The 14,574-nt window shown below is 30.3% G+C and overlaps 3 protein-coding genes across 3 annotated transcripts in view; all 3 read right to left on the bottom strand.

The window, feature by feature from the left end:
* Positions 1-3,441, bottom strand: part of LOC107031527 — a 12,867-nt gene extending 9,426 nt beyond the window's left edge. Inside the window, exons 1-5 of the mRNA XM_015232939.2 lie at positions 3,031-3,441; positions 1,713-1,771; positions 1,286-1,367; positions 1,063-1,130; positions 485-554 (exon numbers count right to left, since the gene is read on the bottom strand). Coding sequence (XP_015088425.1) covers positions 485-554; positions 1,063-1,130; positions 1,286-1,367; positions 1,713-1,771; positions 3,031-3,336 — 585 coding nt within the window. The 5' untranslated portion in view covers positions 3,337-3,441. The remainder of the gene's footprint in view (positions 1-484; positions 555-1,062; positions 1,131-1,285; positions 1,368-1,712; positions 1,772-3,030) is intronic.
* A 1,070-nt stretch (positions 3,442-4,511) lies between these two features.
* Positions 4,512-5,785, bottom strand: LOC107030855 (late embryogenesis abundant protein 1-like). Its single transcript, XM_015232086.2, has 3 exons — positions 5,669-5,785; positions 5,213-5,350; positions 4,512-4,929 (listed from the first exon to the last, which is right to left on the bottom strand). The coding sequence occupies exons 1-3, from the start codon at positions 5,711-5,713 to the stop codon at positions 4,846-4,848; spliced, it is 267 nt and encodes an 88-aa protein (XP_015087572.1). The 5' UTR covers positions 5,714-5,785; the 3' UTR covers positions 4,512-4,845.
* A 1,527-nt stretch (positions 5,786-7,312) lies between these two features.
* On the bottom strand, positions 7,313-10,137 carry LOC107031268 (beta-amylase 1, chloroplastic). Its single transcript, XM_015232575.2, has 4 exons — positions 9,381-10,137; positions 8,560-8,770; positions 8,349-8,459; positions 7,313-8,249 (listed from the first exon to the last, which is right to left on the bottom strand). The coding sequence occupies exons 1-4, from the start codon at positions 9,992-9,994 to the stop codon at positions 7,443-7,445; spliced, it is 1,743 nt and encodes a 580-aa protein (XP_015088061.1). The 5' UTR covers positions 9,995-10,137; the 3' UTR covers positions 7,313-7,442.
* Between the last annotated feature and the right edge of the window lie 4,437 nt (positions 10,138-14,574).

Below are 14,574 nucleotides of genomic sequence, written 5' to 3'. Positions count from 1 at the left end.
ACGGCTACTCCTCCCTGCACACAGTTCTTCACACAAGAACCCTAGGTGACAATTTCTCACAGTTTGTGTTACAATGTTGTTGAAACCTCGCTCTGATACCAATTGTTGGGAATTAAACACACAACACACACAAATAATCTAGAGAAAAGAGAAACGGAACACAAACGGGACACACAAGAATTTAACGTGGTTCGGTTTCCCTACTCCACGACTGTAACAGGAGGATTTTTATTTCACTTGTGCTACCTCTGGAATTACAAATACAAGGATCATATTTATAGGAAAACCAAATGGTTAACCTAGGGTTTCAGTAATGGGTCGGGCCGGCTCACAAGCCTCCACAAAGCCCAACACTTCCTAATGTGGAAGAGCTAAGTTACAGCAAATTGAAGTCGTATTTCAAAAGCAAAATGTTACAGTTTCTGGAATGCTATCCTTCAATTAATAAACTATTAGAGAGAAAGGATGAACTCAAGTTATCAACCTGAAGATCATACAGAGGTGGCTGCTTAATATTTAAAGCAAACTCCTCATTCCATGTTGGCTCTTTTGTCCTGCAAACATTAATTCAGGAAATTAACATTTTTTCCGTTATTGGATTATGTTTCAAGATTGAAATAGTGCATAATTTGAACAAAGAAAAGGATAGCTTTATTCTCCAACAGAAAATAGCAATTGTAGACCTTTTGCCTTCTCGATGACAAATTAAAATGATTAAGAAGCATGGAACTTCAAATAAGATACTGGTGGAATAATCACACTCAAGATAACAATAGAATATGAGTTATGGATGAAAAATTATTGTATTTTACTTAATCCAGAATAAGTTTTTGCTAAAAATTTGATACGTTGCTCAAACCGAAGAGAAGACTGAATTTAGCAACCATAATAGACTCTCTTATTAGTTACTTTATCATTCGGCTTATGCAAGCAATACTTGCACAGGAACATGTTGACGACATGCAACGAACCTGACTCATTGTTAAGTAAACCTACAAGATCTAGAGAAGTTCCGACTGAAAGAGTAAAAGGTTGCAGTATAACACATGACCAACTACCTACCCCCATTTCACCTTGCTTTTGACAACTTGACTATCTAGCTGTAACACCACATACGGATCACTCGTTCCCTGAAATTTGGGTAGAGTAAGCAATTAAATTAAAACAGGAGTCAGCAAATTAAATAAATGCATAAGAAGCAATCATTTGAATAAGGAAAGTACAGTAAGGCACGTTTCAATTTGAAATTTGATCATTTGTTAATATTAAATGGTAGAAACCTTACCCAAAGATCCATAGCAGGTAAATTGAGACCTTTCTTTAGCTTTATGAACAACTGGCCATCATAAATTTCACGCACAAATGACCTGGAAGATGGTTGTCAATTATGAGAGAGAATTATCAATCATGATCCACGCCAAATCCTACTACCTTCGAATGAAACAGGCATATCCAACTCATTTGCAGTTGCACATGCATGAATTTAGTTTTGGGCAAACTGACATATTGTCTAAGGTGATTTTGATTTAAAAGAAAAAGCAAAACACACTAGCTGAATGAGACAAAAACAATCAGATATGAGCACTCTTCATAGCCGTCACCAGTGGAACATACGTGTGTCCTTTACTTGATCCGACCAATTTAACAGACCTATAACTCAAGTTCCTACAGTTTAAGTTTTCTATTTCAGTAAAAAGAAAACAACTACATACTCTGAAAGAAATATGGTTTTGCAATTAGCCGCATCCACCTCAAGCTTTCCGACATTGTCCTGACAAGCAATGTCAAACAAAGCAAATTGGATCAGACTTGGAAAATAATTCAACTGCTTAATTACCATTTGCTAGATAAACATTTATAGATTTGTAGAATATTTGCAAGCCTAATTTCCTTCTAAGCAAAATTTAGTTCCACGAAAATCCAGTTAGGCAAGTGATCATCACCTTATATATGTTTATGATGAAAATATTCCCTTTCATTTACTATCATGAGTATGTGGGGTATGACTACTATAGGGGAAGCACATTTATGTTCATTTCCTAAGCTAGAATCGCAACAGAGTGATAAGATGCCAAAACAATAATACGAATGAAAATGAATTACTGACACTCAAAGATCACAACTTTAAGGCAGCAAAAAATCATACTTCACAAGCATGTCCGCTATGACTTCTACACTACCAAACTGAAAGAACCCACAATGCAAGATACTTTGGCAAGCAATTCCTCCAATCCACAGCTAATACACATCATCATGCTTATATACAAAAAATGAATCAACAGTCGATCAATCAACTCCAACTCAACCCCAAACTAGTTGGAGTCCGCTATACAAATCCTCAATATCCATTTACTCTATTCGAGTCCATTTTCAATTTATTAAAAAAAGCAACAGAAAAATAAACAACTACATACATATTAACATTCTTATTTTCAAAAAAGAGAGAAACTTTTAGCCAATCAATCAACTACACCTCAATTCCAAACTAGTAGGAGTTATCTACTACAAGAATCCTCAAATATCCATACACTCTATTTAAGTCCATTTTCAATTAATTAATAAAGAAAGAAATAGAAAAATGAACAACTACATACCTATCAACACTATTATTTACAAAAAAGATATGATTTTTTTAGCCAATCAACTACACCTCAATACCATTTTCTCTATCAGAATACAATGAACAACAACAAAATCCCACAAGAGGAGTCCGGGAGGGTAGATTTCCCCTTTTAATATAATAATAAGGTAAGCTTCCAAAGCTCCTTTCTTCAACTGGTGCACAGGAGTGCACTTTCATTTTCCCCTTGCATGCAGAGCTTACCACTATCTCGTAGAGGTAGAGAGACTATTCCCGAAAAACCTTCTCTATAAGAATCTATTTTTCAATTTATTATTTCAATGTTTCAATTTTCAAAATGAGAGGCAGGGGATTACAGGGTAAAAAATTGAGTCCCTCAACAAGTTTGATAACCAACCAACTGAGCAGAGAAAAACATAAAAATGAACATATAAAGATTGAGAATTTACTGGAGGACTAGTATAAGCTTCAAAAGCAAAACCAGCAAGAATGACAGCCAAATTGATATCAAAAGGAGGCCTTTCATTAGTCTCCTTCTCCTTCTGAGCTGATGAAAGGGGTAAAATTTCACCACTAGTTTGACTACAACAAAAGAATGAATCTTTTGCACCAAATTTAGAATAACTAAACAACCCATTAACTTTTCTTGAGAAAAAAAGCTTTTTTGAGAAAGAAACTGAATTGGGGTTCTTGAAATGAAACAATCTTGGTGAAGAACAGATGGGAAAATGGAGATGAGTTTGCAGAGTAGCCATGGGAGGAGAGTGAAGATGAAGTGGCAGTTAGGTGTAATTAAGTTGTTGATTTGAGGAGATTTTGGGAAAGAAAAAACTGTCCAGTGTTAAAGCAAAAGAATCTAAGAGAAGATTTTTTTATTATTTCTTTTATGGGAAACTATCCGGTTTCTTCCAGATATCTTATTTTTTTCTCGATTTTACGTTGAAACTGAGTTAGTTTGACTTGATATGAAATTTAAAAAGAAAAAAAATTAAAATTTTTTATCTAAACCAAATGATAAATATTTCTTTACCTATATATTATATTATATAAGATAAACTAAATATTTTAAAATTAAATTATTATTAAATATAAAATGTCTTAAAATTAAGTTATTGCTAAATATAAAATGTCTAAGTAAGTCATATAATCTGAGCGAGAGTATCCAATTTTCTTGGTTTTTACAAAAAATCCCTATAAAAACATATTTATTTTAAATCGGCATAGTAATAAACGTATCATTTAAATCATTTAACTCTACTTCAGTCGTTATATACATTTTTTAATTTTAAATATCTACATTGAAACACTTATATTTATATAAAATTAAATAAAAAGACGCATATATCCGTATATTATATGACGATATTTATTTTTTCATTTTTACACAAATTAAAGAATTAACATTTATATAAAATTAGACAAAATATATATATATATATATTCTATGTAGAATCATATATCGTGTTATATATAGTATATGGCGTTATTTATTTATTTATCTTTATACGTATTTAAGAATTTTTGTGTTCATATTCAACATTGTCATTCGAATTTTAGACTTTTTAATCTTATTTTAATTATGTTTTTTTTTTTACATATTATCATATATATCACATAATAAAAAAATAATAATAGTAACATTAGAAAAGAGTGGTGATGCATTGTTTATAATTTCATCAAATCATCGACTCATTGGCTTTGTTTTGCTAACTTCCCATTTCATAAAAGCGCCGTAGAAGATGTGTGGGTTAGATGCACATTGCGAATTTAAACTCTGTTTCTCGACATACGTTTGGCATTTAGATGAAAAAAGGGTAGTAGAAAAGTGAATGCATTATTCAATTCTGAAATAAGTGAGACTTGTTCAAGTGGTTGAGCATCTCCACCATCAATCAGTAAATCGAATAAAAAACAAATAACAAAATATCAATTAACAAAAACAAAATAAAACTTTCTTATTACATACTTAAAATGAGAATTTCTAACGAGAGAAATCTCAATCAATAAAACAAAATTCACCATAACACCAATATAAAGTGCATGGAATTGTTAAACAATAATTAAACCAAACCTATGAAAATCATCTCACTCTATAAGAACTAATTTTGTAATTCTTTTTGTGAGAGATCTCACAAACTACTAATATTATGTTTTTTCACTTATGCTTAATAATCATAGAATTAAATGAAAAATTAATTAAAATTGAGATAAATTGATAAATATGTTAATTAATTAATTCATTCATTCATTTCATTTTCTCTTTTTCACTTTTTGTCTGATCCAATTCCAAGTGTGTTCTTGACTCCATCAACTGCACCTTGAGCCATATGGATCACTTGCTCACCAGTCTGAATAATTATAATAAAATAAAATAAGAGAATTATTAGACATGGTATCAATAATTGGGAAAAAAAAAGTTAGAAGTATTTTTTCGAGCGATTTAATTTATATATACTGATAATTTAGAGACCTTCTATACTATATTTATATTTTCACTTTTTATGTCAGATAGCTAACATGTATCTATCTTGGTTAAGTTACATGTTGCGACAATTACTTTTTGCATATATATTTTAAATTTTGAACGTTCTTAAACGAAATTTCGACTTTGTAATGGCGATAATATATTACCTGTTGAAGAAATCCAGGGTTGAGTTGATCTTTGTTTTCTTGAACAGATTGTTGAGCATTTTGGGTAGCATTGTCAGCCTTATCAGCCAATGAATGTGCTGTATTTCTTGCTGAGTCGGCTAGTTGTTCGGTGTTAGCCTGTTTCATTTATTATTCGTTAAATTTAAATTTTGAATGAATTTTCTTATATCCAAAAAAGATCGAAGGAAAGAGAAAACGAGAATGGGAAATAAAAATTCACACCTATTGTATGAAAAAGTATTATTACTGGTACGATTAGAACTTAAGTCGATATTCTAAAGAATAATAACAATTATAATAATAATCATGACTCTAATTTTGCACCACATGGGATCGTGGCTTGATAGGTTACGTTACAACTGATATTACAAGACTATAAGTCTAGATAATATAAAAATAATTTTGATTCGTAATAAATATTTATTATAGTATTACCTGAGCTTGGCCGTGGTATTCACCGGCTTGTTGAGCATTTGACATTTTGATTGTTGATTTTGAAGAATTTATTTGTAGCAAAATAATAGTAGAAAAAAATGTTTTTTTAACCTTTGGTATATTATATATTTTTTTGAGTATCTTATAGGTTAATTAGACCTATTTATACAGTTTATTGATTTATTTGATTGATGATCCATTTTTTTCTGCTTTGGACTTGGTTTTCCTGTGGTTAATTAATACAAACTTTGGTAATGACACTAACTAGAACATAAATTTATTATAGTTTTAATTGTCAAACAAAAAAGGGACAGTTTCGGATATTAAGTTCTCGCTATGCGTGAGAATTGAATCATAAGGATTTTTCTTTAAGATATTAATTTTCATAACTTATTGATCAAAATACATTAATTAAATAAAATAATATCTTATAATTCAATCTTTGTTTATATTATATCAAAAAATTTGTATATTTTTTCAAAATTTAATACTCTCTCCATTTTAATTTATTTATTCTAATTATTATCTGTTATATATTTTAAAAGTATGTAAAAGAATATTATAAATTATAATAATTAACAAAATAAAATATATAAAAATTCTTATGAATAAGTGATATTATAAAAATTTTGCTTTAATTTTTCATTATTAAAATTAAATTATTTAATTTGATATAAACATTGTGTCTCATCTTTTTAACATACACTAGAATATTCAAACCCTCTCATCCACAATAAATCAAAACAAAAGGAAAAAAATTTAAACCTAACTTTTATATGGTCCTAAACCATCTTATTGAACATTATTATCCACTTCTACTTTACTTTATTTATATGCATGTGGCGACGATTCAATACGAAATTTAAGAAAATAAAAAAAATCACATAATTAAGCATTGAAATAGTGTGTATATACATTTACGAAAAAAGTGATTTTTATAATTTTATGCATAAGAGTCATGTGAAATAAAATTAAAAGTCAGCTATTATAAGTTGTTTTATTACTTTACAATGGAAATCCATGTGAAACACTTCTTTATGACTCTTCTTGGCCACAAAACTTAGACACGATATTAAGTAACGAAAGAGATTTTTAAAATATGATATGTGACGTTTAGACAGACGTATCATATTTAACAACAATCACTATCAACGCGGATTTATAATATAACGAGTGAGTTTATCTAGTAATTTCAGCTCAATGTGTAGTAAAACACATTACATTAATACAAATAATAAATTTAAGAAATTAAAATTCTAAATTCACATCTGATAACAACGTAATAATTTTTGTAAAGTAAAAGAGACTTCACGAGCACATAAAAACCTTTGCCATTACTTAAAGCAAAGTACAAAATAAGTTCTGGAGTTTGTGCACGCATCACGTGCTTAGAAGGTATGGGAAAATCATGTAACAATCAATAATGTTAAATTTTTTACCGTCTCGACTAATTTGAATTTATATAAAAAATGTATCGTTAATTTTCGAGTTACTTTAAAATTAAAAACGAAAGAATATCAGTCAGTCAACAAACAAACGAAGAATCATGTATGTACTATAGGGTGATATTTGGATTCAAGAGGTGTATTTACTACTGAATTATGTATCATTTCATTAAGGCATCATGTCTAGCTTTAAAAAAACTACACGATGAACAGTTTTACAAACATTTAAGAACAACGATAACGAGCTATAAGATCCTGGTAACATGTTGAAAAACTTCATGTTAGCTAAAAGGATCAAATTAAAACAGTACTATTTGACAACGATTTGCTTAGTGCATTAGGGCTACTGCAGCTTCTTGTACTAACGGCTGAGTTATATGAACGAAATGCTCTGCTTCCCTCTCTACTTGCTCGCGGCATTTGTTAGCGTCTTTTCCTTCTTTCATTTTCTTCACAAAGGCAACAAATCGTCTCCAGTTATCAGGATGGAATAAGTCAGGATTCATCCTCAAGTATGTAAACGCGCACATCTCTCTATCACCTGATTGATCGTTGATACTCAATGAGGATGCTTGAAGGATCTGTTCATGAGCATAATCATCGTATCGTGGCAATGCATTCTCCCCAGCAAGTGCAACTTGAGCTTCCTGAGTTGCTAACGCCACTTGCCTAACCAACTTCTCAGGTGCACATTGTGCATCTTGTGGCTGCTCGTGGTCACGCATTTCAACACATGTGAAGTTGAAAACTGCACCGTGGCGGGCAAGCATTTGGGCGATGGGAAGGTAACCATCTCGGTTACGAGTGTTGTAGTATCCAGCAGTCAACTCAGGGGCATGGGACCTTGTTCCGTAGTGCCAGTGGATACCTGCAATCTTAACTGAAATCTTCACACCCTTGTCCTCGAATATCGCCTTGGATGATTGCAGTATCCTCTCACCATGGTTCAAAAGCATTTGAGAATACCAAGTGAGGAAGAACTCCCCGTATTGACTATCCCATCCACCACCTTCCTTCTTGAAAAAGTTTGTATCTTCTGGCCAATTGTTGTACTCACCAGCATCGGTTGGACCGGTGTGTCCCCATTCAGGCTTACCAAATGCTTCCGCTGCACCCTGTAAGCTACTGATCATGTACTGCAAGGCGATGCGATACATTTAGCAAAACAAATCATCAGTAATAATGACGACGTTAAACACTAAAACACACCATAGAAAACAGAACTTGCTTTATACCTTGTCATAACACTGAAAAGCACCAATTCCAGGGAACTTCCATATTCCATCCTTTTCGGGATAGGATGGATAACGGAGCTCTCCGGCTGGACCCATCCCGACTTGAATTTCCTATATCACACAAGTCATTCGGATAAAAAAGTGAGCCTTCTACTCTTCGATCAAAAACTCGTGCAGCACAGCTAAAGGTCGAAAAAAACATAACACTTACCACAATGGTATCACCTAAGAGATTCTCAAATCTATCTCTAAACCCTCTCATGAAATCAGAATAGCATTGAACAGGAGTCCTTCCTTTAAGAACTGGAAGTGTATCGCAACCAAGCGATACATATTCAAAATTCCTCCTTCCCCACTGATCTGTGTATGCAAGATCTGGATCCTTCTCCATCTCCTCAACAACCCACCTCGGAAGAGGGATCCTGAAATTTCAAAAATCTACTTAAGCAACGCCTATACATCGCGATTAGTAGAAATCAAACGCATAACAAAACTCGAATGCTAATTAAACAAAGATAATCGAATTATTCATGAATTTTCCATATTCCATTTTATGCTATTCAGGTTGATTCCAATCTATTATAAAGTCATTTACCTTTCCAGATAAAATATAGTTCTTTAAATAGTTCATTTAGCACACATATAAAGGAGCATAATCTCACTATCCACTAACCTTTTTTTGAACTTTATTCTTTAATCTTTTCCAGATCCTATGAATCTTTTATCTAAAAGTATTTGTTGAAGAGATTTACCACCTCGACGAGGAATGATATCTCTCCACTCGATTCGAGCAACCCTTCTCCCTCTAAGTTAGCTTTTCGTGATGTTAAACTATGACAAAATACTAATTTGACATGTTATTATAGTCAGGCCACATCCGATGTGGAAATATCTCGAATCAGCTTTTGGGATGCGAGTTAAATCATGTTTGATGCGACGGTATTCATTATAACAGATCTAGATTTTGAATCTGGCAATCATAAATTTGCAGTTAAAACGAATTAAAAATAGCATCGGAGAAAATATACATACGTGCAGGAATCGCCGACGTTACCACCGCATTGATGGAAAGACATCACAGCTTGAACTTTGAGTCCATGTTTTTTCGCCATTTCCATAAGCTCAGCATAACCGCCCCAATTATACTCTCCCGGTGCATCTCTCTCCACCAATCCCCACCACACATCCATCATAATCCCTTCCACACCGGCGCTTTTCAACGCCTGCAAACTCGCATTCATCGCCTTTTTTCTATTCACAGTATGATCCATTTTCACACTATCCAACGGCATCATAACAAACACCGGAACACCTTTCTCTTTCTCCGACGAATTCCTAACCTTATATTCTCTCTCAACTACCTCATCTACCTGAGCTTCCATCAACGCTTGACACGCTACCGATAAATCCGGTCGCATTCCTCCTCCCATCATCGGACTCATCGGCGGCGACGGCGACGGCGACACCCTGTCAATTTCATTTCCTGTTTTTTGTACCGATACTTTTAAATTCGTCATCGGTGTTCTCCACATAGCTGATGTAGCTGAACTCCCCTTCGCCGGAACTTCGCATGAAACTCCACCGGTTTCCGCCGTGAGCGATGTTCCTGATAAGGCACCGATCTGGTGTGGCAGACTCATTGCCATAATAATAATAATATTATAATTAAATTTTTTTTTGCAGATTAAAAATGATGAATTTTTTTAATTTTTTTTTTTGTTTTGTTCACCAAATTGATGGAGAAAAATGGAGAAGGAGGAGTTGAAATTGTGGATTATTTATAGAGTATATAAGTAAATAAAAATAGAAACTTTGATAATAAGATATATAAAGATAAAAAGAACCGTTAAATTGGTGACACGTGTAAGTAACTACACGTGGCGAAGAACGAGCGATGGCGGAGGCGACGGTTAAGATTGCTTTTGATCACGTGAAATGGACGGTGGATATTTGGAGACGCGTTGAAGGTTCATGTAGCTAAAGTATGGGAAGAGTAATGGGGGGAGATAAGGTGTTTTTAGAGTTACTTCGGAGGAAGACAAGATACGGAAAATGATATCGAGATGGCTGGAATATGTGATGAGGAGATATACGAATGCATCGATATGGAGGCGTGAAAGGTTTAGACTATGAATGAATTCAAAGAAGGTAGAGTATTTAGATGGAAAAAATAGTAATTTATGAGGTGATTAAATAAAATACAACAATATTACAATTTATCAAAGACATATACTTAAATAGTAAAGCGTGTAAGACATTAATTAGGATAAAAGGGTAATAGATGGGACTCGAAAGTGTATGGACTTATTGACTTGTTGTCCACTTGGCTTAATATTACTCTTATTTTTTACTCTTTAATTTTTGTTATTATATTTTATTTATATTAATTTAATTATAATATTATTTTATTATTATTTTTTAATCGATCATCATATCTTTGAGATAAAAGGCTAAAGTCCTAGATTTTTTTTTCGATATAATACTGAATATATTATTATTGATATCGACGTTACTTTCCAATAGTGTTAATTAAATAAAAGTATGATAATATTTTCATTTAATTGTCATCTCTTCTTTTAGGCATTTATTAAAAAAAATTCTACAATTGGTCATTGGACACGTGGCATAAAGAATAAGGTGCCGGTGAAAATGGAAAACGGAGTATTTTGTCCGTTTATTATTTTATTTTTTATGGTTACATTTAGTACACGAAACATAAATATAAATTATTTTTGGTAGAAAGTGAAGAAAATAATTTTGATGTGACACGTGGTGGTTTTTGGACGGTGAATTTATTAAAAGGAGACACGTAAAATTTGGCATATATATCTCTTTTTTTTTTCTATTTTTTCTTTCAGTAATATTAATCACATTATTTTGCTCTTTTTAATTTATTTATTATTTATTGGTGGTCCTCGAAAATAATTGATATTGATTACGGAGAAAGAAAGAAAATATCATAAAATTCATTAAAAATATTTTCAATTTTATCACTTTTATTTTATTATTACTAATATATAATCATACTGAATTCAAAATTTGTTCTTAATATTAATATTTGAATTAAAAAATGTACTCGTTTGTATCATCTATTGGGATATTAATTGTTTTAACATTAGATCTCGAATTTAAAACGTCTTCTAATTTAATGGAATTATAAAATGTTATATTTTGGAATTTTAATTAAAGAAATATGTTGATTAGTTGATCAATATGAATCGAGTCATATTTAAATTTTTTCAGGTTTATACTCTAGCGCAACTAAGTGATTTTAAAAGAGAATAATATTTCTTAAGTTATTTCATTAAAAATTACTAGTCTATATTAATTTTTTTAAATCTAAAATAAATATTGTTGAATTCATAAAATTCAACCTCTATAATCTTAAACAAATAGATTAAACTTGAACGAATCAATCGCTATTAATATTTATATTGATAAATAATCAATGCCGTCTATTAAGTTAAAATTCTCCATATATTATATTATAATTTCATTAAAAGAAGATATATCTAATCATCGAACATAATTGAGATACAGGGATATTTTGGTAAAAAAAATACGCTTAAACCTTGTTTATTGTATGTGAAACTTAAAAATAAATGTGTTAAGTTTCATTTTTAAGATAAAAATTCTTTCATATATTACAATAGTTGTCTACCGTTAATTATGTACATTCTTTGAGAAATGATAAATAACAAGATAATATTATTATATTATTTTTTAATTTTATTAAATTTAATACTTTAAAAATATATCAGTGATAAATAACTTTAAACAGTAAAAATAAAATAGAAAAAAAATAAATTATCTCTTAGTTTTCTAAATTAAATAATTATTATTAAACAACTATTTTAAATATATACTTCAATATACAGTTATTATTAGATGACGAGAATAACATATATCATGTCATTAATAAATAGTATTGATTTTAGGCATTCGATATTAAAAAACTCATTAAATCGATAAAATTATAATCACGTGAGATAAATTTATTTAAAAAATAAAAATTTGTTAAATTAATCCACGAAAGGATAAAATATTTCTTGAGGGACATGGTTTTTATTTTTAACTAAGAAAATACATAATTATTTTTATTAAAATAAGGTATGTTTTTTTAATAAGACACGTAAATTTTGCGAGAATTTTAATATGTTAAATTAATAAATTTTTTAACGTGAATTTTTTGAATTTTTTAATTATGTCATTGCATACATAATGGTCAAGAGTGGACCAATTGCTAATTTCCACCGCCATATAAGAAAGTTTATCTAATTTTGATTGAATGGATAATGATTTTTCATGGATATCCAATCAATGGATTATTGGATATGGAACATTACCAAAGGAATCTAATAATTGAATTTATTTATTATTTATATTCACCTAATAGAAAGTATAAATAATAACAATAATAATATAAAAGAAAAAAGCTTTACAATCTTGAATTTGCAGTTTTTTTCCTAGTTGATATACATATATATACGAAAATAATACATAATTATGTATACATTATACATATATCGTATATTTATTAATTTTATTAGAGCCGTCAAAATAGACTTAGTCTATGTCGAGCCAACTCAACTTGTTCGTTGGAGCAGGATTGGGATAAATTTTTTTTTAAGTTTATTTAAAACTATGGCTTATAAGCTCAATACATACAAGTTTTTGGCCCTTGAGGCTTGAGCGGGGTCGGGCGAGAGTTAGCCCATGGATTAAAATTATTTATTTAAGGGGTAACTTAAAATAATCTCACTAGTATATGAGTTAATTACTTAAATGCATACAAGCTGTAATTTTATGAATCTTATCAAATTTTTTTACGTACAGATACATGTATCTTAGGAACATGGACTCTTTGTTCTAGATATACTCTGTAAAAGTGGAGTCACATGTATCTAGGATACATAGACAAATCTCACACCCTCGTCTCCCTCTCATCTCGCTTGTCACTCTCTTATCTCACTCGCGTATATGGAACGTATCACACATGATACATGCATCTCGCATATATAGTATCCTAGATACATACTAATTTAATTACATTAATTTTTTTTGCTAGTGTTATTGAAACAACACCTTTTTTTTTTGGGGTCATATTTGATTTGAAAGTCTTTTAATTTTTTTGATATTATAGAATTTTTGAAAAAAACGAAGAAGAAGCTATCCTGCCCTCCCTAACCCTCGACCCTTTTTAATTAGGTCCTTCCAAATAAAGGGTCGGTCAATCCTAGTCCTTCAAAGTCATTAACCCGTAAAGATTAAGCCGAATGAGGTTGAACAGACCCTTTTAAATAACTTTAAATTTTATAATAATCTAAGCAATTAGGTAGACGACTGTTTGGGTTAAATTTGAAAAAAAGAAAGAAGTTTCAAATTCATTATTAACTTATGTTAAACAATCAATAAATAAAATTAATAACGCCTTTAATTGTTTTGTGATAAATTTATCTTATTTTTATTCATAACTAACAGAAAATTGAGACAACCATTACTAAATTGAAGCAAAGACGGATTTATTATTCAAATACATAATTGTTTGAGTCTAATTTTCTTCTCTTTAAATAATGTAATTTTTTTTTAATGAGGATTAAGTACACTCTCGAGTTTATTTTTTAATTTTTGTACTAGTTACTTTTTTTTAATTGAGATAAACAATGTTCTGCAAATTAAAAAAAATAAATTGACTAGCATAACTTAATAAATTTTAGAGATAATGAAAATAATATTTTGAGACTTAAAAAGGATTAGGTTATCCTATATAGTAGTAGATAGAATTTCCTATTCTAGGACTATGAATATCATATTACAATTAAGCCCTTATCGAATTCATTTATTGGATATTAATTTTTAAATTTATTAATTTGCTAGTTAATTTATAAAATATCGATTAGTTTCATAATGAATAACACTCGTTTAACGGTCATCAAAACAATGTATTGGCTAACTCTATCTCTTTTTATGATAATAAGGTAAAAATAAATTGTTTTCCTATTTCAAATGCAGCTAAATTATAAAATTCATCTAATTAAAAAAAATATATAAATTAATAATAATATAACAGTTAATAAAAAAAAAGTAAATATGTTTTCAAGTTTTTTTGCGGTACGACCTTAGATTTTGATTATATATAATTATATATTATGGAAAAACACTAATATCAATAAGCCAATAAGCCAATCGTGCAATTGACTTATCAGTTACAGTCGATGTTGAATAC

The sequence above is a fragment of the Solanum pennellii genome, chromosome 9 (assembly GCF_001406875.1).
Source record: "Solanum pennellii chromosome 9, SPENNV200".
In the NCBI taxonomy this organism is placed as follows: Eukaryota; Viridiplantae; Streptophyta; class Magnoliopsida; order Solanales; family Solanaceae; genus Solanum; species Solanum pennellii.
Note: the sequence above shows the minus strand (reverse complement) of the source record. Positions and strands in the feature narration are given on the sequence as shown.